Below are 27,517 nucleotides of genomic sequence, written 5' to 3'. Positions count from 1 at the left end.
CCCCGTCAATCACCATACACTGCACCCTTACACACACAACACCCCCCTCTTACCCACAACACAACCACCACCATGTCCCCACAAAAGCACACACAGTTCACAGATGATGAGTTGAGGGTGTTGGTGGATGAAATCGTTAGGGAGAGCAAAAACTGTTTTGAGCAAAGGTCCAGCAAACCTGGATTGCCAGGAAAATGGAGCTGTGTGTCACAGAATAGTCGACAGAGTCAACTCAGTAGGCAACCATCCACACACAAGGGAGGACATCAGGAAGATCAATCAATCAATCAAGGTATTTGTAAAGCGCACTACTCACTCATGAGGGTCTGAAGGTGCTGAGGTGGGGGGGGAGAGGGAGGTGCTGCTGCTGCTCGAACAGCCAGGTGAAACAACCTGTGGGGGAAGGTGCATTCCATGGCATCACAACACCAGATCACGGTGCAAAAGACTGGCATTGGGCCCCCACCCCCTCCGCCACAGTTCACATCTTGGGAGGAGAAGGTCTTGAACATCCTGCATCCCAAGGGCCTGACTGGAATACCTGGTGGACTGGACTCTGGTAAGTGCACACAACCTCCATGTCACAAAAATGTCTCATATAGCATGCTTTCTCACCATCCAAATACTCCGCCAATGTACTGCATGTCTCACTACACATCCCACCTAATGCCCCTCTCCTGCATGCCACACCTCCACTAAGCCCAACTGCCTACACAGTGCTTGGCAAAGGCACATGTAGCATGGGCTAAAAATAACACTACAACTCCCACAATACACAAGCCTATCTACCTGAATACCTGGAATGTGCACATCAGATCACATCTCTTGCATTAATGCCAATTGGACTAGCCATACTAACTACATGTTATGACAGAGGACCACAATATGGCAATGACAGCCATGCAATGGAACAATGCAATGTCAGACAAGGCCAAACACAGCAGCAGTACTGTGACTAATCCAATTGGCCACTAATCAGGATCCACAATCCAGAAAGTCACCCACCATGGTATGGTATGTCAGATGGCAGACACCATGCACATGCACAGCATGCACAGATAGCTGATTTAACCTTGCATACTCCTATACCCTCCACCGACTGGGATACCATGCTGCTATGTCCAGCTTTTTAACACTCACAACTACCAGGGCTGAATAGTCACCAGCTAACAGTGCAGAACAGTCATGGGAACTATCAGTCTGTACCAGTACCCATCCACACAGCCAGATGTACTAAACCTGAATGACACCTATCTAAATGGAGTATGGAACATATGTCACACACCACTTCCTAATGCCAATGGTATGGTGGGCAGCATCTGTCATTGCTGGGAATCATGTCAAGTCACTGTATGCATATGATAAAGAGTGAACCAAACACATCTTCAATATGCAACTCTTTCTCTCACTCCATCCACCATGGAGAGGATACCAGAGACTGCCAGCCCACCACAGGATGAAGGCTCCAGTGAGGACAACACGTCTGGATACTGATGACTTACCTGGCCCATCTGGGACTCCTGGTTAGTCCACCACTCCCTGCCTCACTCTGCCCACAACAATCCCCCCAAACCTAGTGGCCTCAACATCACAGCCTACCCATCATCCCCAAACCTGTGTCCCAAGGATAGATCAAACTATTGTGTGCCCCACAGTACAGGGACCTGATTCAACCCCCACACATCCGAGACAATGAAGGTCCTGCGAACACTGGGAGTGGGCACACCGTGCCAGGAGCATAGGCACATGGGAGCAGGGAGCATGGGAAGGAAGCTGTGGGCCAGAGGATGGGTCCCCCAACGGACTCTACTGACCAGGCTACCATCTCCCAGGTCCTGGGAGTGGACCAACAATCCCAGGACAGGATGGGCCAGATCATAACCATGTTGAGGGAACACCAAAGGCTGCAGAGGGAATACCACCTGGAGATCATGCAGCAGTGGAAGACCCACAGTGACGCCACGGCCTCTAATGCGGGGCTGCTGAGGGATATCACCACCACCCTGCGTGCTTTCTCCACCCATCAGCAGGCCCCTTCCACTACCAGCATAACATCACACCCATCTACATTAGTGTTAGCCAGCTGAATGGAGGCCCTGCCAGGGGAACCACAGGCCTCAGAAACCCCTCCCTCTGTAGCTGATGAACACCCTCCCCCAGCAAACATGGACGTCCATCCAGACATCCGACTGGAGCAGATGGCAAGATCACACCCACTGCCAGGAAGTGACCCTCACCTCATTTGCCTCCCTTGTGTGCCACTGAGACACCCTGTTGACTGTTCAATGACATAACTCCATCTTCCCATTGGTAATTGGACACCGGATCTGGGCAACCAACAGCTGTACCACCTACTCTGATGATTTCATCTGCCATGATCCCACTCATAACCTCTTGGACAATGTTCATACCATATTTGTTTGTTACCATTTCAATATATGCACAATAAGCACCAATGGAACACAGCTACTGTATAAGTGTCTTCTTTACAACATCAACAAAAGTCATGATTGCCATATGTGAGATGGCTATGCACACCCTTATCCACCAGACAGAGTGATGGACAGGAGTGGGAAGAGTCCTCAGCAGGAAACACATTACATAAAATATGTTCTAGAACACGTCAGACAGTCCACAATCCTGAGCAACATAAGAGTATAGTCAGCAGGCAAATCTGCAAAAAGACAATTACAGAGAGTACCATCAGGATGGAAGTCATGTAGCCACACAAAGCACTTATAGAGGTCATCCCCACTGTAGATTACCACCTAACCAGGGTCCCCAAGAGATTTCCTAAACAACACCAGTCACAGTATATTCATCATGAAGCACAGTAGCTTGCATCTGTCATTTACAACTCCCAATCTTCTAACCATTTAGCTATGGACAGTGACTACAAAAGCCCAAGCCATTGTTAGCAGAGGCACATGTAATCCTAACACAGTCAGTAGTTGGAATGTCCTGTCTACAGGAGAATGCAGCACACATTGCCCACTACTGGTCTGTACATTGGAGATTAAAATCAAGGACACTTCAGTGGGTACACATGTTAGATATGAGAAATAGTAACTGTGCACACGACATACAAACAGTCTACTCCCACAACACACAGATGGGATAGGACCACATCACACCACCACTGATGAGTTAACTCTGGAGGACTATTGTCAGCATTTCATATTGACATTCAACACTTGCCAAGCCTAATTCATCATACTTGCACGTCACTGGAAGTACTGATTGATGAGCTCCGTCCTAGAATCAGCTGCATCTTCCTCCTCTGCCTCCTCATCACTTACCATGTCAGCATTACCAGCCACTGGTTCAGCCGCCTCACCCTCATCAGCTAGTAATGATATCTGGCGTCTGAGGACTAGATTGTGGAGCATCCAGCAGGCTAGAACTATCTGGCAAACCTTTTGGCATGAGTAGAGGAGGGCACCTCCAGATAGGTCCAGACACCTGAATCTGGCTTTCAGAAGGCCAAATGTCCTTTCTATTACATGCCTCGCCCTCCCGTGGGCCTCATGGAAACTGACTTTCCCATCTGTGGCAGGGTACCTCACTGATGTCAGCAGCCAGGGAAGGTTAGGATAGCCAGAGTCACCTGTGTGTAAAAATGTAGGACCAGTGACATAACAGGTACAGCTACAAGGAAGAATGTGATGACAGATGCAAATGCAGTGAACCACATTCAACTGAATACATACCAAGGAGCCAGGCCCTCTCTGTGTGTAGTCATGCCATCATGTGTGGGACATTGCTGTTCCTCAAAATGAGGGAGTCGTGTACAGATCCAGGAAACTTGGCTGTGACCTGTGAGATGTACTGGTCTGCCAAACACACCATCTGAACATTAAGGGAGTGGTAGTTCTTCCTGTTCCTGTACACCTGTTCATTGGCACTGGGAGGAACCAGAGCTATATGGGTGCCATCAACAGCCCCTATCACATGAGGTATGTGTCCCATATCATAAAAGTCTACCTTCATAAATGCCAAATCCACACATTGTGGGAACCTGATGTAGCTGTCCAGGTGTTTCAACAATGCACACAGTGCATCCTTCAACACTAGATTGCACATTGGCAGTGACATCCCTGCTGCCAAACCCACTGTATTTTTAAAGGAGCCTGTGGCAAGAAAGTGTAGCACTGACAGGACTTGTACTGTGGGAGGGATGGAATAGGGATTGCGTATGGCTGGTAACAGATCAGGCTCCAACTCTGTACATAGATCCAAAATGGTCAGCCGAGTCAAACAATAGGTTTGTATGATATCCCTGTCCTCCAGGGTTGCAGGGTTAACAGTGGACGGTACACTGGCGGTTGTCTCAATCTCCTCATGGCATCAAATCTACATAGAGAGGTGAGAATGTACCTTGAGAAAAGGCTTCACACATGTAAGCTGAACCTTTAAAAATAGCACACACCTGTTGGACATGCGTAGCTCTGCAGACATATACATAAATGGGTATGCAGATGTGATTTCGACACCAGCCTTACAGCACACTGCTGAATGTGTAAGTCATTTAGGACACATGTCACATATGTCAGCACTACCATGATGGCACAACATGGGGTTACTCCACAATTTGTCCTAATATGTATATGGCGCACATAAATTGGCACATCAATGCATGAGATGTCCACAAAATGGCAGCCGCCGGTCCTGTAGCACTGGACAGATGGAAGTGACCTAAGTCCGCTGGCGTATGTCATCATGGCAGTAGGTGGTTGCTACCCCGTGCAACTTGTCATTGTTTAACATTGCTGCCTATAGGGATTGGGGCCAATGGCTATGACTGCCGGCGATGACGGTCCTGTACGTGGTGGCCGTGACCGCCATTTTATGCAGCCTTGCTCACTTGAGTCCTGACAGTGTTGCCAGCAAGAGCAGCTGTGTACTGTCTCTGGGAGCCATCATGCCACGCCCTCCAAGTGATAGGGTGCAGGCTTTCACCCCAGAAGAGCTGGAGAAGCTTGTGGACGGTTCCTACCTCTGTATGGACAGCTATATGGGACACCAGAGGAACAGATGAGCCCAGTGCCATAGTCATGTGTGATAGGGGTGCTTGTGATGGTGAATGTGGCAAGTGTACCGGTTAGGGAGTATAGATGCCTGCAGAGGGCATGAACTAAAGGCGCGTGGGCACTTGGTGAGTCTGAAGTGTATACACATCTCCTGTTAGTATGGTACTGGTGCATGTGACTTTCTCCTTTTGTTTGTGTCATCCATGCAGGTGAGCGCTCATCGGAAGAAAGTGTGGACCCTGGGGGTCCATAGCCAGTGGAGCACCCATTGTCGCAAGCAGTGGGAAGACCTGAGATGCTGGGCCTGGAAGACCCCAGAGGCCCAGCTGGGGATGTCCTCCCAATCTGGGAGGGGTGCTCGTTGGACCCTGACCCCACATTGATCATTCAGGGACCACCCCAGCACAATCACTGTCTGCCAACCCCCTTATTACCACTGCCCTCCTTGAAGCTCCCCACCCAGTTGTCTGTGTCCACTCACTCAGGAGGGTGGGCATCTCCTTCGCCACAGGCACCTCTGCCCCAGCCCCAGTCAGCCCTGCTGCCCTCAGTGAGGAGGCTATTGACCTCCTGAGGTTGATTTCTGTGGGTCAGCTGACCATCGTGAATGCCATCCAGGGACTGGCAGCTCAAGTCCAGCAGAGCAATGTATTCCTGGGGGGTATTCACTGTGCAATGGCTGGCCTATAGAGATCCTTTCAGGCTCTGGCCTCCACACTGATGGCATCCAATCACCCTTTGTCTACCGTCACCCCTCCACCTACCTCTACCAAAACCCAAACACCTCTTCCCAAACCCAGCCAAAGCACACAGACACACAAGTATGGATCCACCTCAACAACCAAAAGTACCACTGAAAAACACAAGCACCCCAACACCCACCACCGGCATGCACACAAACAACACCCATCTGCAAACACAACAACATCCACTATCTGCACCGACTCCCCCACCACCCCCTCCTTCACTGACACTACACCAGACACACCTGCACCCACCACATCAACTTTGACAGATCCAGCCACAACTCCTATCTTACCCACAGTCAGCACAATATCAGACTCGCAGATTTCCAACCCAGTCACCAAATCTACATCCACCACAAACACAACACACCCACATGCAGCACATCCACCATACCTGTACTCATCACCCCAACAGACAGTAACCCATCCAGCATGGCATCTCCCAGCACCTCCTCCAAAAATACATAAACTCCCACACTCACCCACCCAACAGACACCCACCGCCCACAAGCATTCATCCTACACACTTGCACCCAAGACATACACACGTACACCTCCTACAACCACTTCGTCTCTCTCCACTCCCAAACCCTTTTGCCATGACAATCCCCTGTGCCTAAAACACATTTCCTCTCAGAGTTTTCCCTGTTCCCTACTCCCCTCCCACCCAGTGAAACCCTCAAACGATGTGTCCCTCCCCAAGTCCAGCCCTTCCACCTACAAGTCCTCCCCTGCACCTTCTGCTAGTACCCCGGACCCTCTTACTGCCAAGAAGTCGATCCCTCCCAAGCCCAAGTACTACCCTCCCAAGCCCAAACCCAAAGACCCCCCACCCAAACCAAAGCCCAACTTCCCCTCCCCTCCAACCCTTGATACCCCTACCCTGTTGAGGTCATCTGGCAGTCAGGAATCAAGTAGGGGCACACACAGGTGCCATTTGTGCCTTTGGCATATTGGACATTGGACTGCCTAATGGACTGATATTTGTATATAGTTATCTATTTCCTTGCCAAAAAACTGCTTTTAATACATCTGGCTCAACCTGTTGTTGGCTTCGATGGTAACATACTTGACTTACCTTTCTTTCCAACTGGCTGTATAGAATTTGGCGGCTTTGGTTTGTTTGTGTGTGACATGTGTGTTTGTGGGTTGTGCTAGCTGTAGTGTCTGGCCTGCATGTGTGTGTGGCCATGGCTTTTGTGATGCTATGATGGCTGCATATTGTGTGTAGGATATGGTTGTGTTTGGTACATGCATGTGTGTTCATAAATTGTGTATTGTTTGTGTTGAGATGTGTAATGGGGATGTTGTTTGTCCTTGTGTGGTTGTTGTGTGTGCCTGCATGTGTGTGGTGATGGCTATGTCAGATGTGTTGTGTCAGCGTGGTATGACGTATGTTTCGTTGTATGGCTGTGATTATGTAAATTGTATGTCAAGTGTTGTTACATGTTGTAGTATGTATGTGGTGTCATGTGGAGGTGTGTACTGAAAGCGCTTGACGTAGCATTTGTCTAGTTACGGTTGTGATGATGTTGTGTGAATCAGTGCTGTTGTATTGTTGTGTACGACTATGCCGGTGCTGCGTATCTGCGAGTTGCTGTGTGTCTTGGCCGTGGTATGTGTAGTATGGGTTTCTGTGTGTGTTGTGAGGGTTTAGGTGTGTGTATGTAGTTGTGTATGTATGTGTGTGCGGTTACATGTGTGTGTGTTGCTGTTGCCTGCCGCCCCGGATGTGTATGGTGTGTGTGCGTGTTTACTTTGTTTTTTTCCCTACAGTGTCAGGTAGGTGTGTATATTCACAATTGTTGGCTTCGTCGCCATTGATGTTTCCAGACCCGTTGTGCGAGCAGGAGCATTGGGAGAACTCCCAATTCAGGTTCCATGGTGGAGCCAAACTGGTATGTGTTCCTGAAGGTGAATGTCTCCTTTTATAGTGTTGGTTTCTGCCAGGGTTTTCATGGTGGTTCGACCGCGGAGGAAACCTTGGCGGTGTGGAGCCTCATAATGTGTCCGGTGGGAACATGGTCCCCTCTGGCCTGTAGGTGGCTACCGCTGTCGGTGGCGGCCTGACGACACTGGCGGTAGTTTGGCTGTCTTCTTTTGGGAAGACGCTATGCTCATAATTTGGCGGTCTTCTCTGCTGGCCTGTTGGCGGTACGACTGCTGACTACGACATGGCGGTCATGGAACTGTCAAACTCGTAATGACCCCCTTTATGTCAGCTTTATGAACTCATCCAAAGAGTAGAGCCATGAGCTTTACCAGCACTGGGCTTACATAGTGGAAGCGATAAGAATGTCTAGAAAAAATCCAGCATGAATTATACTTATTTTATCATAGAGCAAGAGACAATACATTTTGTTTAAGAGTGCCATCTGTATTTGAAAATTGCTTTAAGGAAGATCTCAGGTGAAAGATTAGCTCAGTTCCCTAAGTTTAGTGAATAAGACAATAGCTTGTTGGAATGTAATTATAGGAGGAAAGGATGACCCTGGCCGGTGACATTACTATGAAACCTTTTGCACTCTAACATACATGTCTTCAAAATTGATTGAACCACTTTGGCAGAGAGTATAAAATCCCTTTCGGCTTTGGCCGAGAGTATAAAATACCTCTGAGGTGTCCAGTTTCCTGAACTCAAACTTACTTAGGAGCTAGGCCATTAGCTGGGAAGATGCTGGTGCATGGTACAACACTTGGCTTCAACGTTGGTCCAAACAGGAGGAAGTATCTGTAATCCAAGGGGCTTAACTCAGCTATGAACATCAGAACAAGGTCCATGAACAAATACTGCCTTGCCTGAATGGTTCAATGATGACGACGTATGTACTTATATGGTGTATGTATTGTACAAACCTAGCCAAAAAACACCATAGCACCGAAGAGGGCCAAAGGTAACAACAGAGTTAACAAATTATTGAAGGCTTACCTGTGGTCTAGGAGCAGAACTTAACTGTTACTTCATTGTGATGTAGGCCGTGATTTACAAACTGCATTTTGTAGCATGTAAAGTAGTACCACAGTAGTACTTCTTACTTACTACAAAATGAAATTCACAAATCTATAAGTGTAGATCATTAACTCCACCTCTCCTAACTTTTGTATTGGAAGATCCTCACACATGTAAGTTTACTACTTTGTAGTAAATGTGGGAAGGAGCAGGTTGAGTGGCTGGGAAACAGGAAATAGTTACTACTAAATGAGGGAGGGGGTTGTGGTAGGAGGGACATGCATCCACTCATAAAGGAGTATGCCCATTGCTATTCACCAACTGCTCTTCTAATATTACTATAGCTTCAAAGGATACAAAAAAGTATATATCTATCTGGCACAGAGTTGGAATATGTTCAGAACCACTTACAGCCAACCACTAGTACTGCAGCACCCTACCATAGATAATAAAGGTGGTAGGGACTTAAAATAAAACCCAATTGTAAATAATGTTAAATTAAATTAAAATAATGAATCTAGCTTAAACTATGAATCAATTTTATTGAATGTTTCCAAAATATTTTAATACTCTTAATTTAAAAATTATTGAAGCATTTTTTTAATCAAAATATAAACTACTTTTAGTTAATTCTATACATTACTTTTATTCTTTTTAATTCATAATAAAAAAAGATACAGTTATTTACTTTAGGTGGGATTTTTTTTCATTTCAACTTCAAAATAAGTATTTTAATTTGATTCAACACATTCAAAATAATTAAATATTAAATTTAAAACTAAGATGAAAGTAACGTGGCATCTTTTATTTCTACATTTAAAATAAATATATAATTTCAATTTACATTAAAATTTAACATACCAATATGTTTATACATTTTTTAAGTTCGATAATAATTTTTTACTTTCTCTATATTTTACAATAGGGAGATCTCTGTCTTGATAGAACACATGAAATGCACAACTATTTGCATCATGCACTTGAAAAATATCAATGGTGCTAATCTGAGGCCAAGGGGTTACACTTTTAAAAGGTAGCACTGAATGTTCACAGAAAAACGAACAATGATGTTTAGGGAGCAAGGCTCTGTGTAAATATGCACTGAAGGAGAAAGACATCTTTAAAAGTGACTAGTCTTAAGAACATTTTGTAATGTATTTTTCAGTTTTCTCAGGACTTCGGTGGGCTGTTGGTTACCCAATTTCTTTTATGCCAATAAGTATCATGTCTAGAAACCTCAATTCCTTTGAAGTTGTAGGACCATCTCTATGGATCGTGAGGATTGGTAGTCCACGATGAGGAATCATTTTTATTCTCTGTTCTTGGCGGCAGTGAAGAGGGCTTTTTTAAGAATGCCAAAGAATTACCAAAATGTATGATAGCCAGCACATATTTACTGGAAATTATGTTTTGGACTGTGACAAATGGTCTGAGGTTTGCTTCTTACTGGCATTGAGAATTGATTGGTAAGGAAGTGGATTGAGTTTGGCCCTCTGATTTGAACTTGTTCCTGGATTTGGCTGCCCCTTATCAATCAGGGGCATTGTGGTTTTACTTTGCAAGTGATGTTCCGAACAGTCGTATCCCAACAATGATTGGGAAAGAACCTGAAGAGTCCATCTTTGTTGACAGCTATCTTGTTCTCATCTAGCCTGGAAAGAATAAGCTCCTTTCACTTGCAAATATGATAAAGACACTGTTGTCAACATATCAATCTTGAAAGTTTGGAAGCATGAGCTATGTGGGTCCCAACCAAAGATCGTTCCTCATAGGTCATATCTTTTTTTAAATCTTATTTATAGTTTTTCAGACAAGCATCAAACAGTTTACATGTGTGCAATGAGTGAATACTCAAACAGTATACAAATAGATCAGACAACAAACAACTTTGCAGTACATAATGATACATGCAAATACATCCCCTGTTCACAAAGGCCATTGGCAGTTGTAAGATTAAGTCTGGCCTTAGGATGAACCAGTGCACACAGCAATAACACTTGAAATAAATGCTCATGGCATGCTCCACCAGCATGCTATTGAACAGCTGAAAATCAACAATCATGTTAGAGTGCCAACCAGCTGACTGTGATTAAGGGCACATGATCTCCTGGTCCACGTTCTGATTTCGGAGATCCAAGACCCATGCATAGTGCTAAATAGACAGTAAGCGGGCCTCATGTACCTTTAGGACAAGATCTAGCAGACATTGGGTCCCAGTATCCATCAAGCTGCTCATGTTAGCAGACAGCATCTTAAAGCCAAAAACCAAGGACATGAATGGGAAATCTACCCCAATGAATGCCACTCTGCTTCACCAGTAGAAGCAGTATATAATCATATGATCAAGTCTCGTAGTGAGAGGCACAGGGAAGCACGAACAGATGCAGACCTCACCTAGACTGCATTAGACAGTACAACCTTGCCTGCACACCCCAGTGGCTGAACAAGGGACTTCTTCAGCACGAGAAGTTCAATCAGAGTCCCATCAGAGGCCTACACTGGCTCAAATCCATCCCAACTACCGGGCCACCACAACACACTTTAGAGCCCTTGGAGTCTCTTGTAAGTCGTAACTCACTTTGTGCCACCTGGGAGGCATCTGTCTGTAACACCACGCAGCAGAGCCACACCCCTGATTCTCTGGTGCTCTGCAATGCCCCCAAATGCACTCTCACCTGTGGACCTCACAGGTCAACAGGCACACACCTCCTGATCCAGTTGCGTGAGCCACTAGGTTGCAGCCTCCGCCATGTTCACAGAATCCTTGGAGCTCCCCTGTGTCTCCTGAATCCAGGGCCAGACTGCATGTCTGTCACCGGCCCGACCCACCAGGCCTGATATGTAGCCCTGGATCTCTCTGCACAACAGCTGCACCTGCGGACCGGAGAAAGCAGTAGTCTAGGCCTCCATTAGCCTCGCCCATTAGTGATCCTGCCACAACGTGATTCCAAGTAGATTTGGAATTCTTAAGAAGGATTAATGCTGGCCAGCAGAGCCTCACCAAATGGGAGCCAGGTTGCAGCTGGGTTCTCTGCCGCCCCCATCATAGGTCTTATCTAACATCAGGGCTTGGACCTCAGCTCTAAATGATGACCTCTACAACCAACAAACTCTGGCACCACATCAATGCTTTACTTGCTAGCTGTTTGGAGTTGAAACAGCATATGATCATGGCCAAATCTATATATAAGTAGATGTTAGCCTTTTTTCTTTGCTTATGACATTCATGCCAGATTATCTGTCTTCTGGTGTAAAGTAAAAGAAGTATTCTTATGTCCTATTTGCAGTTCAATCTGTATACAATTGCTATACAATTTGATGCATTTACTGAGCTAGCTGTAAACATCCCAAGACTGGCATCTTCCTTTCTTTATGAGGGTCATAAATCACTTCCAGAATGTCATACGGAATTGGAGGAAGCAACAAAGTTACTCTGGCTGTGTCTGATTTTGCAGGTGGAGGAGAGTGATAACCAAGGCAGAATTTTACACCTCTGGCAATGGTGAAATTCTATTATAAAAGTTCTCCATCAACTCCTAAGAGCAATTGTCTGCTTGGACAGACTACACATGGGACTTTGGAACAGCAGCTGAAATATAGTTGGTGGTAAGTCTGATAAGGTTAGCAGTACATTTCACCCCCCTCATCAACACAGAGGATGCAGTTATTATGTAGCTTCTCGTTAAACATAGTCTCAACCCCGTCTGCCTCCTGGGATGTTTGTTTCCAAGCAGTGCTAGTGGGCCATTTATGGACATTTTCTGTGCAGGACTGCCTTGATGTCCACAGGAGACCTGAAGAAGCAAAACTAAATGTTACATTTATCTCCTGTAGTTACAAACCAGGGTGTTTTTTCCAACCTTTTAGTGGTTTAGGGTAGAGATACACTACTGATCAATTCTTTCCCAGCTGACTGAGCCTCTTTGAGAGTTATAGCAAGCCTTCTTTCTCTACCCCTCAGAGGTTTAGAAGAAAACGACTTACATGTCACATTCCTGTACCACATACTTCGCGAATAACTGAGAACACTCTAGTCCTGACTTTAGTGTGGCAGGAAAATCATGCAGAGGGATATTACAGTAGAGAAAGACTCAAAAGGTGGATTGTCATCCAGAATAGGCACTACTTTCAGAGATCACAGGGTGTCCATTAGAATCAAACTCTAAACTGGGACTGTAGTCATGTTCTTCTTTGAGCCACATCATTAAAGCTTTCTATTTTGCTTAGGCTTTCATGTTGCTAAAGCGCATTGAACAGTTTATCTCTTTAGGGGCCATCTTAGTTTCTTTTGTAAAAGTGAGGCTTATTACGAAAAAATGCAAAATGGAGCTAGGAGGACAAGTTTATGCATGGAATATTATTAGTTGTGCTAAATGTAAATGTCAGTATGGTATAGGTTGTTTACAGAATCACTTTTCTGGCTTCTTCTAGAGCAAAGCATTACATTTAAAAATCTGGGCATTGTTTTCAAGGCTAATGTTGCAGACTAAGATAATTAATTCTAAAATACAGCTCACTTCATTTGGACCTATAATGCTAAACTAAGGGTCCATGCTAATACCCATTATTAAAAAAAGCACTATCAAAGCCAATAGGTCTGGTCTTGGCTGCCAGGCTATTGGCTTTGCCAATCCTTGTTTCCTCTGAACGTTCTTTATCAAAGTATAGGAAAAAACATTCAAAGATGGCCGCCTGTACACAAAGACAGGTGGCCATCTTTGAATGACTTTTAATAAAGAATAACAAAAAACACCCAGAGACATCCTAGTGTACATCCCAACCCATATGCACACACGGGTACATAGAGATGGCCATAATTAAATGGTAACTTTTTTGACATATTTGAAGCACGAATACCATGCACATAAAAAGGAGCAAGCCACCCAGTAGCAGTCTGCTTGGAGCCATCAGGCACTCGCAAAGCAGCAAAAAAGAATTCCAGAGAAGAAATATCCCTGGAGCCCTGGTATTCTACTTTTAGCAACTGTTTCACACAAGAAAAATGTCATTGCTGATAGTGTGGTGAAGGAACAGCTGAAGTGAGCCGACTCATTGGCCATGCTGTATATTGTGGTTGGTGAAACCAAAGAATAGAAGGGGGCTGAGAATATTGTAAAGACAAAATACCCTGGCTACAGCATGGAGAGTTAGGGTCTTTACTATGAGGTACACTAATTTCCTAAGGAACACCGCTAAATTTCAGGTCATCTTAACTGAACTCAACTGAAGGAGGCCTTTGACACCTATCTTACAGTCTAAGTTACCAACCTACTTTTCCTCTTAAGATGAAGCTTGGCAGTGCTTAATTTGTAATAGAATGAGTGTCATTACCCAAAACTCTGCTCAGAAACCCGTGCTTGTGTTTTTAAACAATGGCACCCCAAACACCAAGCCTGTTTATTCTTGAATAGATTTCATTACTCCTCTAACTGCTATCAGACAATCCCTGTCCCTTTATCTCACTTGTGCAGGTTCTTGCTTCCTCCTTTTGTGACAGTATTTCCATCTTTCTCTTCTTACAACTTTCCCCTTTGTGCATTTTTCCCTCTCGTCAATGTCTAATGAAGAAAAATAAGCGCCAGTCCCCAAAAATGAATGCCAGTGGGCCTCACCAGTAACCACCAGCTCAAATTACGCTGGGCCTTCCTGCACATATAAACTACAAAAATTAAAACAATCAAGATCATATGTAACAAGTCTCCTAGGCAGCTATTCAAGTCGCCTCTCTGGAGGACAACTGTGGACCATGCTCCCTCAGATTCACAGGGATGGAAACATGGCAAGAAAGCAACATAAAAAGGAAATACATAACTAAATAAATAAATACAGCACACATAGAATAAGGAGGTAGGAGCTAAGTACTGTCAGCATAGAGTTTTGAGCTAAGTTCATCTGTGGGAAAATATAATCACAAAGGTCATCATTTAACAGTGCAGGACAATTTTCAGGAGATCTTCCCTGCAAGACTGTGAACGAAGGGTTGCCTCCTGCAAACTTGAAAAAACACAGAAAACACTCAAAGACTGATTACAGTCAGATTATTCTGTACAAATCTGATGGAAGGGGTACTATTGGCTTTTACAGACATAGAGAAAATGCATTTGGGAAGACATTCCTTGTTATATTTCTCTCTAAAACACACACAGAAAATGGCACACCTAGCTGAAAAACGTCCATCATATCTGAAAGATCCCTGGCAACATTTTAATGCCATCTCAAAACCAATTTGGAAACCTTGCCAAAATTTTGGAATCATATTCTTGCTACCATCTCTACTTCTCCATGGTCAAGTAGGCTCAAACTACTGCAGTCCATTCCTAATGAGTAAATTACCACTACCTCAACAATCAGCACTTCATTATAGCCTATGCCTCAACACTTGAAAACACAAATTTTCCTAAACCTAATAATACTCTTTACACTAACCTGACACTATCAATGTAATAGCAACGCAAGAGATAGGAATTTAGCTGTAGAGGGCAATAGAGGTTAGTGTAAAGGGATGATGAGATGATGGAGACCAGGTTAGAGGCATCCATCAGATTCACTCTTATTACAAAAATATTCACATCTCTTGCCAGGTTAAGTAGATGGAAAGAGAAGAACAGTGATTATAATAAGAATTAATCATTCCTCCTGAAACTCTAAAAAAAACATGTTAAAAGCTTCCATACGCCTAGAAAAAAAGGAATAATGATTGCAAAATGGATCATTTTGAGAATATTGAATAGAAGGAGTTTCCCCACAGAGGATGAATCGACTATTGACATAATTTGAGAAGGTTTTAAATAAAAAGGGAACAACTGTTATTTACATTTTTGGAACAATATATGCAGTGAATTGCACATTACATGATGCTTGCAGAGCTGTGTTCCTGTCTAGACTTCCCAACTTTTTTTCTTTTTCTATTTCTTCTCCATTTCATTTTCTTTTGTGTAATCATCTACCCCCTTTTCTATGTTTCATTTAGTAATAGTTCTACACAGAGATCGTACATGGTATACACGGTGTTATCATTATTGCATTCTATAGACTAGGTATTTGATGTAGCACTACACTATACGTACATTGTGTATTATGGTTTAAGCTTGATGTTTACTATCTATGAATTTATGTGAAACTTGTGTTTGTGTTTAACTTGTTGAAAAAATATTAATAACAAGTTTAAAACCCCTGAACTAGTCAAATAGAAAATGTAAAAATCACAAAATATATATAATGGATTAGAATAAAAACATGCATTTCATAAATTACATCTTAGCAGAGAAGTAGTGCAATCAGAAAACATCGTTCACACTGCAAATTGTATGAAACTTTGAAAGGATTAGAGATAAATTAGACAATTCTGATGCCTCACAGTTGGAAACTGGACAGTAACATAGTTAAAAGACGTCCATGTCATGCATGGAACTATGAGACTCCTCTGATTCACTGTAAGCTTTTAACTTTAGGAAGGTTTTGAATCTTGATATGGCCATTCAGTTATTCATCCTTCTTGGGCTACGAGGAAACTAATAACAATGGGCCACATGTAGTAAACTCAGAGATTGCGACTCGGAAATTGCAAGTCTGTCCGACTCGCAATTTCCGAGTCGCAATCTCGGATGCAGAACGGTGTCTCAGACACCGTCTGCGACTCGCTATGGGGTCGCAAAGACCCACCTCATCAATATTAATGAGGTGGGTCACATTTTGCGACCCCATAGCGAGTCCCTGCACTTAAAGGAAAACAAGTTGCAAAATGAAAAAAATACCGAAACCATTTGGTTTCGTTTTTTCAGTGTAGGCAGTGGTCCATTGGACTACTGCCTGCTCTGGAAAAACCTTAATGCCCACATTCACAAAGGGGAAGGGGTCCCATGGGGACCCCTTCCCTTTTGCGAATGAGTTACCACCATTGTGACACTGGTGGTAACTGCGAGTTGCTTTGCGACCGCATTCGCGGTCACAAAGCAATTCTGAATTGCGATGCGAGTCGCAAATAGGAAGGAACATCCCTTCCTATTTGCGAGTCGCATTCACAAATTGCGAGTCGGTACTGACTCTCAATTTGTGAATGAGCATCGCGTTAGGCTGTTTGCATGGCGCAAACTGAGATTTTCGCAGTTTGCACCATGCAAACGGCTACCTACATCTGGCCCAATGTCTCTTATTTACAGCACTGGTGTTTCATTAGGCATCTCGCCGTGTGTCTATACTATGGTAAACAATGGTGTCTAATAGGTATGGGGGGGACAGAACACCTAATAAAAAGTTGAATGTCCATATTGTAGAGGTGTCCCATGGTTTGAAGTGCCTATTGCTGAGGGGCCTCCTCTTGGCTTTTCTCATGGAAGTGACATCACTCTTTCCTGAAATCACCCTGCCTATTTTAAGATGTGTCTGCACAAGAGATCACTGAACGCAAGGCCTTTAGGAGCTTTTCTCCTATGTATAGAGGGAATGAAGCACCCCCTGGCAGTAATAGCCTCTCATGGAGTTTCTCAGGTTGGAGGGGTCTGCAGCCTATTATAAGGCAACATATTAATATTGAGTGCTATAAAAGAACTGCACATGGTGAGTAGAATCCAAATCATAAGGCCTTAAAGCAAATGTGCATCTCCCACTGCACACCACCAAATTAACTGCTACTGCCAGGGTGGTGTTTCCTGTGTTTATTTCATTCCAGGGGCATTCATGGCATGGTGTAAAAGTCACTGTGTCCAGCATGCTGTAAAACTCTGGCATCCCCACATGTAAGCATCCACACATCCCAGCTAGAACCTCCCTCAGACACATTGCACAGTCCATGACAGAAAATAAATAATTTATTCCTTTTCCGTTTAAACCATTTTCACCCTGAAAAGGACCCTAGTTGTCCTATTAAGGAACACGCCAACAAGTATTTCTTACACAGTAGAATTTATTTTTGTACATTACAGAAACCCAGAGCACGAAGAGTTCTGAATTGTGGTCTGTTTATGGTCTGTCAGTAAATCATGCCAAAATTGCTGTATTGTTGACCTCCTTAAATAATCTGAAAATAATGGAAATAACTTAGTGACAACTCTTGGAGAGAGTCAGTGGGATCATCGATGTATTTAGTTTGCTGCTTGCCTCCACACTCTGCACTTTCTCTTTCACAGAGGCTTGCTGTGACAGGTGGTCGGTGGGACAGTGCATACCGTTTGCAGATTGCATGTAACATATTGATTTATAGGTGCATGACTTACTGTGGAAAGGAATGTCGCAAAATTGTCCGACTCCTTTTCCAGGATACAACTAGGTACGAAGTCATGGCTGCTATTGGCAACAATAAGATCCTAAAATTTCGTTGTTGAATGATAGGAGTGTGATGAATTTCCAAGACCTTTAGGAATATATGGCTCATAATGCTATGAAATTGCCCCAAAATGTAATATTTGTAGCATACACAATTACATACTCAGGTCAGGCTCAGTTGCGGCACCAGAGAGCAGCGCTGATAGGGCAGAGAGTGAGAGGCTAGATGTGGAATTGCAAATAAGCTATGGAGCCAGTAATGTCGGAGCATAAACGAGTGAGGGAGAAGATGGATGGGTGCTTAGTGAGTCAGGGCAGGAACCTAAAGTGGATAGTATATAATGAGTAAAAGGATGCTCCAAGATACATGGGTTAGGCGAGTATTTTTAAGAATAGGTTCCATTTACATTCAGAGGACCAACGTTTCATAGGGTCTGCTGTAGGCCCAAAGGATGTGGACTGACCCCCCCAAAAATGTATGCCTAAGAAATATATGCCTTCCTTAGCTTTCCTTATAGGAACAATCCTTGTTGACCCAACGGTAGCCACTACACTTTTTACAAGAATTAGCATATGTGGACTGTCATCAAGTGATTTACAGCACCATCAATTTATCACACAAATATCGAATATACACCTGCTGGAGAAAGAAGGTGGTGCGAGCATCAGAGTCATTGGTGGCCACAATCATTTCCATGGACCTCAAGATGATGCAAAATGCTACTGTCACCATTGCCGGGACAGGAGGAGGAAGCACGCGGTGCATCAGTAAAGCCAGGAAGGCAGCCTAACACTTACAATCCAAGAGGTTCTCAGCAGTTTGCTGACTCACTCCTGTCGATTAGGGCCAGTGCAGTGCAGTGCTTATTCATATCTCCTACGAAGGAGGAAGTAAAAAGGATGTTGCAGGAGCACGATGAACAGACATGGTCCACCTTTCTGCCACCGAATCCTTTAAACCAGGGCTTAATTTGAGCTGGTGGTTGTCAGTGGGGGCCACCGGCTTTAATTTTTGTGGAGCAGCACTTATTTTTTATCTTCAAAGATTTCACAAGAGAGGGAACACAAAAAAATGGGGGAAGGAGGAGGAGGAAGAAAAGGACAGACAGACTGTCACAAAGGAAGAAAGCAGGAACGTGCAAGAATGAGATAGAGAGGCAGGGAATGTCTGGTGGGAGATTAAAGAGGACTGAGATGGACTATGCAGTCTTGGTATTCAGTGCGCTTGTGCAGCCGTGGAATTCTGAGGAGAGCTTTGGGCCCCGGCACTCATTATCTTACAAATTAAGCACTGCTTTGGACAATGATGGCACTCAGTAAAACTGAAAATGGCTATGAAAAAGAGCTACAGTGCAGAAGTACAATACTACAATACAGCACACATCACAGCATGGGGAACAATGCACATTTAAACTCAGATGCTGCTGGTATAGAAGCACAAATAAAAGCAAACAAAATGGCTAAAACTGTATTTCTACAAATTATTCCACATTTTTAAGTGAAAAAAGCTAAACGGTAAAATCACACTTGTAAAGGGTATTTAGATAGAATATCAGAAACAGAAATATCATGGACCAAAACATTGTGTCAAGAATATCAAGGACACAAACATTGTGAATGTAAGTTTCTATAGGAAAGCAACGTTTTGATATATATATATATGTATATATATATATAACTCCACTCATATGTAACTTGACTATATATGTATATATATATCTTCAAGCTTTGTATATATGGAGTTAAGAATAGTAAATCTATACTTACCTATTTGCACTAATCTTCTCGATATTTTGGTCCTCAATATTTTTGACACAATATTTTGTCCACACAATATTTCTGTTTCTGATATTCTGTCAGTGATCCCCTTTATTACCTAGCATTTTGAAATGATGAGCTGAATATGCTATGGAAATATAAAAAGCTGAAAGGCAGCATGGATGCTTACACAATCTTCATCATCCACCAAGGCCTCGTGCTCCAGAAGTAATCTGACCGCTTTCTCATGTCCAGCCCCAGCGGCCCAGTGCAGCGCAGTCCGGTCTGTCTGAAACAGAGGCAAAGAAAACTGGGCCAGTAAGGGAAACAGGTATAGGATACACAGCACAAGCTGAGATCACCAACCAGGGAACACAATACACGTTTCTTACGGTTTGTAATTAAAGAGGCCTCTCCAGTGCCTAGTAAAAACATTTATCGCAACTTATTTTTGTGAAGTCTCCGTCCTGACTGTAGGGTCAACTAAGGAAACTTCCACAGCAGGTAATTCACATTCCGTGACATGACCACGACCACATACCCGGAGACGCAGCAGATGTAGGCGAAGCGCTGTTAGAAATGGATGAAGTGTCTGTGAGCAGGAAGCGCTTCTAAAGCGGTCGTGCTTCAAGAAACTGATGTCTGATTTTTAAATAAAATAACACAAAAAACAACATTTACTTATTGTGATTTTTTGTTACAGTCTATTATAATAAACAAAGTCAAGAGGTCTAATTTGGCTGACTTGACTGCTGGTTTTTGTCAGTGCTTGTTTTTTTATTTGCATAACGTTATTGTCCAGGAAACTGCCAGTCCTCTTCAATTAAAAAGAAAATGGGAAATGCAAAAATGTTTTTTTTTTTTACTCAGAAGGCACACACTGCCGTAGTAGTCCCTCGCACTAAAGGAAACAATTTGTTTTTGTTTGTGTGTGCTTCCTGTGAAAGGACAGCGTGCCCCCACACTGAAGTTAGTCAGCGACTGAAGTGGACTGACCCACTGTCCATATTGTGGAGGGCGGAAGAAGAATATGAAGGACACAATAACAGACCAGTGGATGAAGAAGACCGACTGAAAGTCCCTATAAGTAAGTATGCTATAGATAAAATTTAAGTAAATCAAAAGGTCTTGGCTGCTTGCCAGACTTAAAAAATATATACCTAAAACCACTCAGTTAAACCTTCAAAAGCCACAATCGTGCTTTGCGATTTCTCCTGGTCGCTGTGTTGATGACATGTTGCCTTGTTAAGGTTTTTGACTAGTCTACTTATGCCATATTCATTCTAAAACACAGGCGTGTGTAACCACAGACTCCTAACATTACCAGGAAGAATGAGCAGCCATGATGCAGTTCCAAAACCAAACATTGATAATGATTCTTGTAGCAGTGATACATTACAAATGTATACCAACGATCCATCTTAGAATAAGTAAAACCCACAAGGTCAAATTACTCAATTAACATGCTAGATCTCCTTTCTCAAAGTCAGCATCGAATATCTGAGAATTGTTTATGCCTCAATCAGACCTAAACCGAGATCCTCCCAATTGTTTGCTTAGCTATCTGATATAGTGCTAACATCCCACCTCTGGCTGCTTCTAAAAAATAAATCTAACAACCCCTAAGGTATTTCAAACCGGTGCTTAATTTGTAAATAAAAAGGTGCTGCTGCTCAAAGCCCTCCTCTTAAACCCACGGCTGCTGCAATTAAATGTGTGAACATGGAATACTGAGGCGGCGTAATCCTGAAGTCATCTCAGCCTCTCCAATCCATATAAAGCCACTTCCTGCCCCTTCAGCTCACTCTTGCAGCTTTCTACTTTCTCCCTTTGTGACACTTTTTCGTTTTTCCCTCCAGCCATCTTTCCCATATGTGTCTTTTGCTCGCAGCAAATGCTCCAGGCAGAAGAGTAAGTCCCGGCCCTCAAAAATAAGGGCCGGTGCTCAGCACTGGACACAACAAGCACAAATTAAGCACTGTTTCAAACATACAGACATGCTGAAGGAAGCATTCTGACACTCAGTGAGCAGAGATTGAACATCGTGTCAAAGATGTGTAAGGTGGGTGGTGAAGCCATCCTCGTGACTCTGAAAAGGCCAGGTTTTATAGGAAATATAGCAGCACAAGAACAGGAACACACTGAAAGGAGGGCACACTTCACTTTGAGGGTCTAAGTGCCCTGTCAGCACATGGGTGCTTCATGCAACTTGAGGTGGAGGCTGCGGCTGGTGTGATAACTGGGCTATTGCACTCTAATGGGATTTGTTTGCAAAAGCTAGCCATCACAGACCATTCAAGGGTGAATATTGTCACCCTCTGTTAAAAGAGGCCCCTAGTGTGGCCTCCAAAGCATACAGACACATGAAATAATTGAAAAGTTTCATTTGACATTGGTCTGTGCCTGGGTAAGAGAATCTGGATCCACTAAGGTTGAGGGAACCATACAAGAAAAAGTGAATGCTGAGTTTGCCTGAGTGCTTAAATGTGTGTCGGGAGGAGGATGACAAAACTGTGGCAAAACCACAGCTTAGTTGAGAATGGTCATCAAAAGTGGACAAAAGGAATTAAACTGTAACCCTCTGGTCACTACTTCCCCCATATCCCATTTACCAATTGCAAACCCAGGGTCTGTTTCTTGCAGGATGAATGAAGAATACATCTATAAGGAGGAAACATGTGGTAGATTTACATATATTAAGACCAGCCCCTACTCAACAAGTATATACACCAGCACCTATTTAGCTCCTCTCATCCCACCAGGGAGAATCCTAGTCCATATTGTTTGGGGCATGGAAGTCAAGTTTTCCTGTTTATTTTGTCCTTGCGACAGGTAGGCCCAACCCCCTGCAGCACAAACCCTTTGGCTGCCAAATTAAAGTACATTATGGATCAGGGAAGGACACTGTCTGCAGTTAAGGTAATATTTGTGTTCCTAAGTGAATGCTGTTCAAACTTGTATTTATGGTTCATTAATGCAAAGCTTTTATTATTAGGGTGAGTGTTCTAAGGCAATGTAAGCCCCAGACTGCACTGGTGACAGTGCTTCCAGTATAAAAATGTATACACATGTTAGCAAAGTTTAACATGAGGCTCCGTATAATGCTCCCATAATGCTCTTTGATTAGATGCAAATATTGCAGAATCCTAACAGCAAGATGATTCTTTGCTTTCAAATTAAATTATTCACACAAAATGAAACTAGGAAAAAATGTTTTGCTAAACTACTGTGAAATTTTAGGTACAATTTCTTTGAAGCATCACTTAGTAAAATGTGCTGATGCATGCTAGTATTTTCAAAAAATATTCATAATGGAATATCAGGTTAAGAAGTCTCAACAGGTTTATGGAATACATGAAATTAACAGGCTTTGGCAAAGCCAAACGTTCTGACACTGGTGGACAGCATTTTGGTTTTGTCAATGCTTGTCCTATTTTTACATGGTTTTTGTACACCTTTATAGCTGTGGGAGCTACCAGACCACCATAATAAAAAACATTGACAAACATAAAGAAACATTTTGTTCTCAAAAGTACACATTGCCAGAATGTTCCTGGCACTTAATAAAACTACTTTGTGTGCCGATATGCTCCTTGTGAAAGAGCAGAATGTTGTCACTCACAATGAAGCCAGTCGACAGATAAAGAGATGGAATTTTGATAAAAGCAAAAGGTCTTTGTCAACACCATACCTATTTTTGCACCCAATTCTTAAAGAAAGGCACAAAAGTGCATCCCTGGTATACATCCTTGCATCAGTGCAGATTTACGGAAATCATACCCCAACAAAATATTTGTGAACTACATTTGAGCATGCGCAAATAAGTATGTGTCAATTTGCTTATGTGAAAATCAGTTGAGTGTTTAAAAGTTCACTTTTCCTCCAACCCTTTCTTCCCAACAGTGGAAGAAATTGTACTTCTGCCCTTGCCGGGAGTAAATTTCCAACCTTTTTAATTATTGGAAAAGATTAGAGAAGCACTGGTGAAAACCCCTAGAACATGCAAGTTAGTAGGTTTGCACAGACACAGAAGGGCATTCCAAACCCGGAACTAATAGTAACTGCTACCCCCAGCCCCACTAAGTAGATCTGTGGAAGTTGCAATACAAGTGAATTGCTAGTTCTAAACCTTACTATAGTATGGGCCTTCGCATAATCAGAGAGGCCAAGCTCTTATATAATTAAATTGCTGCCAGAATTTGTCGCGGCACTATGAGGCATTAAAGGGACAATTGGATTTTTTTACAGGGCAAGTAGATTTATGAAGCAACCTGTCCCATGGACAAGTAGATATTTAATAATTAAATTTCACACCCCTGCCTACGCTGAATATCCTGAATTAATATACAAGGATCCCCAATTTGACTCCAATGGTGTGGATAACCTGCTTAATTGCTGTCCTTGCTCTTTGGAATGCTGCATCTTCCTTTGTTTTCTGGACTCAGAAGGCACACACTGTCTTAGTATAGGCGTAAACACAAAAGCAACACAGCAGTCAGAGACACTGCAAACAAGCATGCAAAAATATGCCAATTTACGCAGACATATGCGAGATGGTCGACTTTGTAAAAAAAAAAAGTATGTTATTTCATAAACACTTGTAAATTCCGCACACCACGTTAAATATTCTTAGATGTAGAAACAGCTTGCTTTAAAAATACACAGCTTTTGAGTAAAAAAAAAAATCATTCCAGGGTGGCCTCACGTGTCGCAGTATTAAAATACACCTTGAAGTCAGAGTAGTAAAGCAGAGCTATTTCTTAGTGTTAAGGTATGCAGCTTGGCAGGGACTAAGGCCGTGACCGAAGAGGTTCTGTGACTTGTGGATTCAGTTCTACTGGGAGTTCATATTGCACAAGTGAAAGTCATCCATTAAAAATCCAGGACAGCGGAAGATGAATCAGGACTTGTGGGGTCTGGTCTGAAGCACACAGGTTATCTTTTCTGAAAGCATGTCTTCTCTTTGTTTTCTCTACAAGTGAAAGGAATTTCATCACATTCTGTGTTATGTACTAAACAGGACTTGGCTGCTCGAGAGAGGTCATGAAAGGGATGTTCCAAGCTTCTGCCTCAAAACTAGTTTAACAAGTTTTCTTTGAGAATGAACATTCTCAATCGGCGACACCAATAAATAGCATTCCTAGATGCTAGTATCAACTAAACCAATCACAAGGGTACTTATGCACGTTTTTTAGATATGTTAATCAAGGCATGTGCATTCTTTGAATACCTACATAACCCTCTGTCAAGTGACAGGCAAAGAGGTTTTTCAGCCCGCCCCATAACGCTTACAGCTCTGCACTGTTTTATATAAAATTCAATAACAGATTTTGAGTTCAAAAGAAAGTCCTCATTTACTCGGTCTGGAAGCACAGGACTCAGAAATTAGCCATATGAAGGGTACCTTCCTTTGGGCAGTGGGCATGGTTACATTCTGGGAAGGCATACGGTCTCAGAATGACAAAATCCATGCAAGAAGCCCTCAAACTTATCCGATCCTATAAGGAAAAACCTGGGTGAAGACAGATGACAACAGCGTTCGCAAAAAATACCAATAAGACTACCAGAATTATGACAGCGTAGATAAAAGGCTAAAGGAGGGTGAACATCACAAAACTAAAACTTTGCTTCAGATGTATTTAGCAGAAATAATTTACCAGAAAGCTATCTGGAGGAGGAAACTACTCCCATTCTCAAAGCACAATGTAGAGAAAATACCCACGTATTTCAAATAGTCTTAGCAGAAGTGCCTACATTATTTCCATATCCAGGCTCATAATTCTCATATTTTGAAAACCACCATCATATTGACATTACCTTGATGCTTGAAGCACTAAATATGACCTTGGCATGAAAAATGCAGACACTGGTACAAGAGGGATTGATAATGTTGCCTTCCGTTCTGAAGGTAACTACTTGTGGGATTGTTGTTGTCAAAAACATCTGGGTCGAGAATGGCCTAGAGTGTGTTACATCTGTTCCCCATCTGCATTGATACAGGGGAATCTATAGCTTCTAGACATGTAAGCCTTGGATCTGAGGCCTGGGAGCAACATTGGTAAGAGGTCTTCAATTTAAACATTTTGAGAAGTGAAAACTTGAAAAAATGCTCATGGTATATTGCACCTATTGCTTTCAAAACAAAACAAAAAACAACTGTTTGTGCATGGGTAAAAATATGAACACTGCCTCTACGTTAAAGATCAAGCTCCTTTGAGAAAGCCCCAAATTAACCACCATAGCAAGCATCAGTCGGAAGACCACTGTCTTCCTTTGTTTGTGAATTACATTCCAAACATTTTGTCTCAAAGATAGTCTTCAGGTCAAGAGTAGGTAAGAATCACCTTTATTTGGCCTCATCCATCAACAGCTTCTCTACAACTGCCACTCTTAGAACGCCCTCAGTAGATGATGTCAGTGTATTTCAGATCATATCACATCTTCCCTTATGACTAAACAAACAACTATGCAAACAGATCAAGACCACAGGACAGAGAAACAATAAAGTTCTTTTAAAAAAAATATTGGATTTTGCAATATAAAAGCAGCACTTTGAAAGCTTCATGAAAATTAATCAAACAGCAAAATATAATAAAATATAGCAAAAACACATTATAAGAAAGTAGCCTCTTTCTAGCTTGGTTACCCCCACTTTTGGCCTGTTTGTCAATGTGTTTGACTGTGTTGACTGGGCTCCTGCTAACCAGGACCTAGTGACTGTGCTCTCTCTTCTAAATGTGGTTGCTGGTAACTTTTTATCCCCACAATTGGCATACCGGTGCCCCCATGTAAGTCCCTAGTATATAGTACCTAGGTTCCCAGGGCATTGGGGTTCCAGGGGATCCCTGTGGACTGCAGCAGTTATTCTTCCACCCATCGGGAGCCCATTTAAAGGGTTCTGGAGGCCTGCCATTGCAGTCTGCTTGAACTGGGTGCATGCACCCGGTTTCACTACAGGTCACTGCACCAGGTCTCTGTAAGTCACCCCTATGGTAGGCCCTTTCAGCCCAGAGGGCAGGGTGGAGGTAATTGTGTGTAAGTGCACCCTTGCACTAGCAGAGGGGCCCCCACAAATTCCAGACCCATTTTACTGGACTTCGTGAGTGCGTGGATACCATTTTATGTGTGTACCGGACATAGGTCACTACCTATGTCAAGCTACATAATGGTAACTCCGAACCTGGGCATGTTTGGTATCAAACCTGTCGGAATCATACCCCAATACTGTTGCAAGTATTGGAAGTATGATCTCATGCACTCTGGGGGCTCCTTAGAGGACCCCGAGCATTGCTACCACCAGTCTTACAGGGTTTTCAGGGCAGCCCAGCTGCTGCCACCCCTCAGACAGGTTTCCGCACTCCTGCTGCTTGATGTGGTCAAGCCCAGGAAGGCATAACAAAGGATTTCCTTTGGGAGAGGGAGCTAACACCCTCTCCCTTAGTAAATATGTGTGACTGGCTTGGGAGGGGTAGCCTTCCCAAGACACTGGTTTGCTTTGAAGTGCACATTTGGTGCCCTCAGTGCATAAACCAGTCCACACTGGTTCGGGGACTTCCAGTCCCTGCTCTGGCGCAAAACTGGACAATGGAAAGGGAAGTGAGCACTTCCCTGTCCATCACCACCCCAGAGGTAGTGCCTAGAGCTCCTCTAGAGGGTCCCTGGGTTTTGCCATCTTGATTCCAAGGTTGGCAGGGAACTCTGGGAGCATCTGAGTGGACAGGCCACGCAGGTGATGTCAGAGGCACCCTCTGATAGGTAGTTAACTGGTTAGG

At 43.3% G+C, this 27,517-nt stretch overlaps 1 protein-coding gene across 5 annotated transcripts in view; it reads right to left on the bottom strand.

The window, feature by feature from the left end:
• Positions 1 to 27,517, bottom strand: part of ANKDD1A (ankyrin repeat and death domain containing 1A) — a 315,687-nt gene that overhangs the window by 151,729 nt on the left and 136,441 nt on the right. For 4 of the 5 annotated variants that reach the window (XM_069222814.1, XM_069222812.1, XM_069222816.1 and 1 more), the window contains exon 3: positions 19,936 to 20,034. In XM_069222814.1, the coding sequence (XP_069078915.1) occupies positions 19,936 to 20,034 (99 nt within the window). The remainder of the gene's footprint in view (positions 1 to 19,935; positions 20,035 to 27,517) is intronic. The other variant, XM_069222817.1, reaches the window with a different exon arrangement.

This window comes from Pleurodeles waltl, chromosome 3_1 (genome assembly GCF_031143425.1).
Source record: "Pleurodeles waltl isolate 20211129_DDA chromosome 3_1, aPleWal1.hap1.20221129, whole genome shotgun sequence".
NCBI lineage: Eukaryota > Metazoa > Chordata > Amphibia > Caudata > Salamandridae > Pleurodeles > Pleurodeles waltl.
Note: the sequence above shows the minus strand (reverse complement) of the source record. Positions and strands in the feature narration are given on the sequence as shown.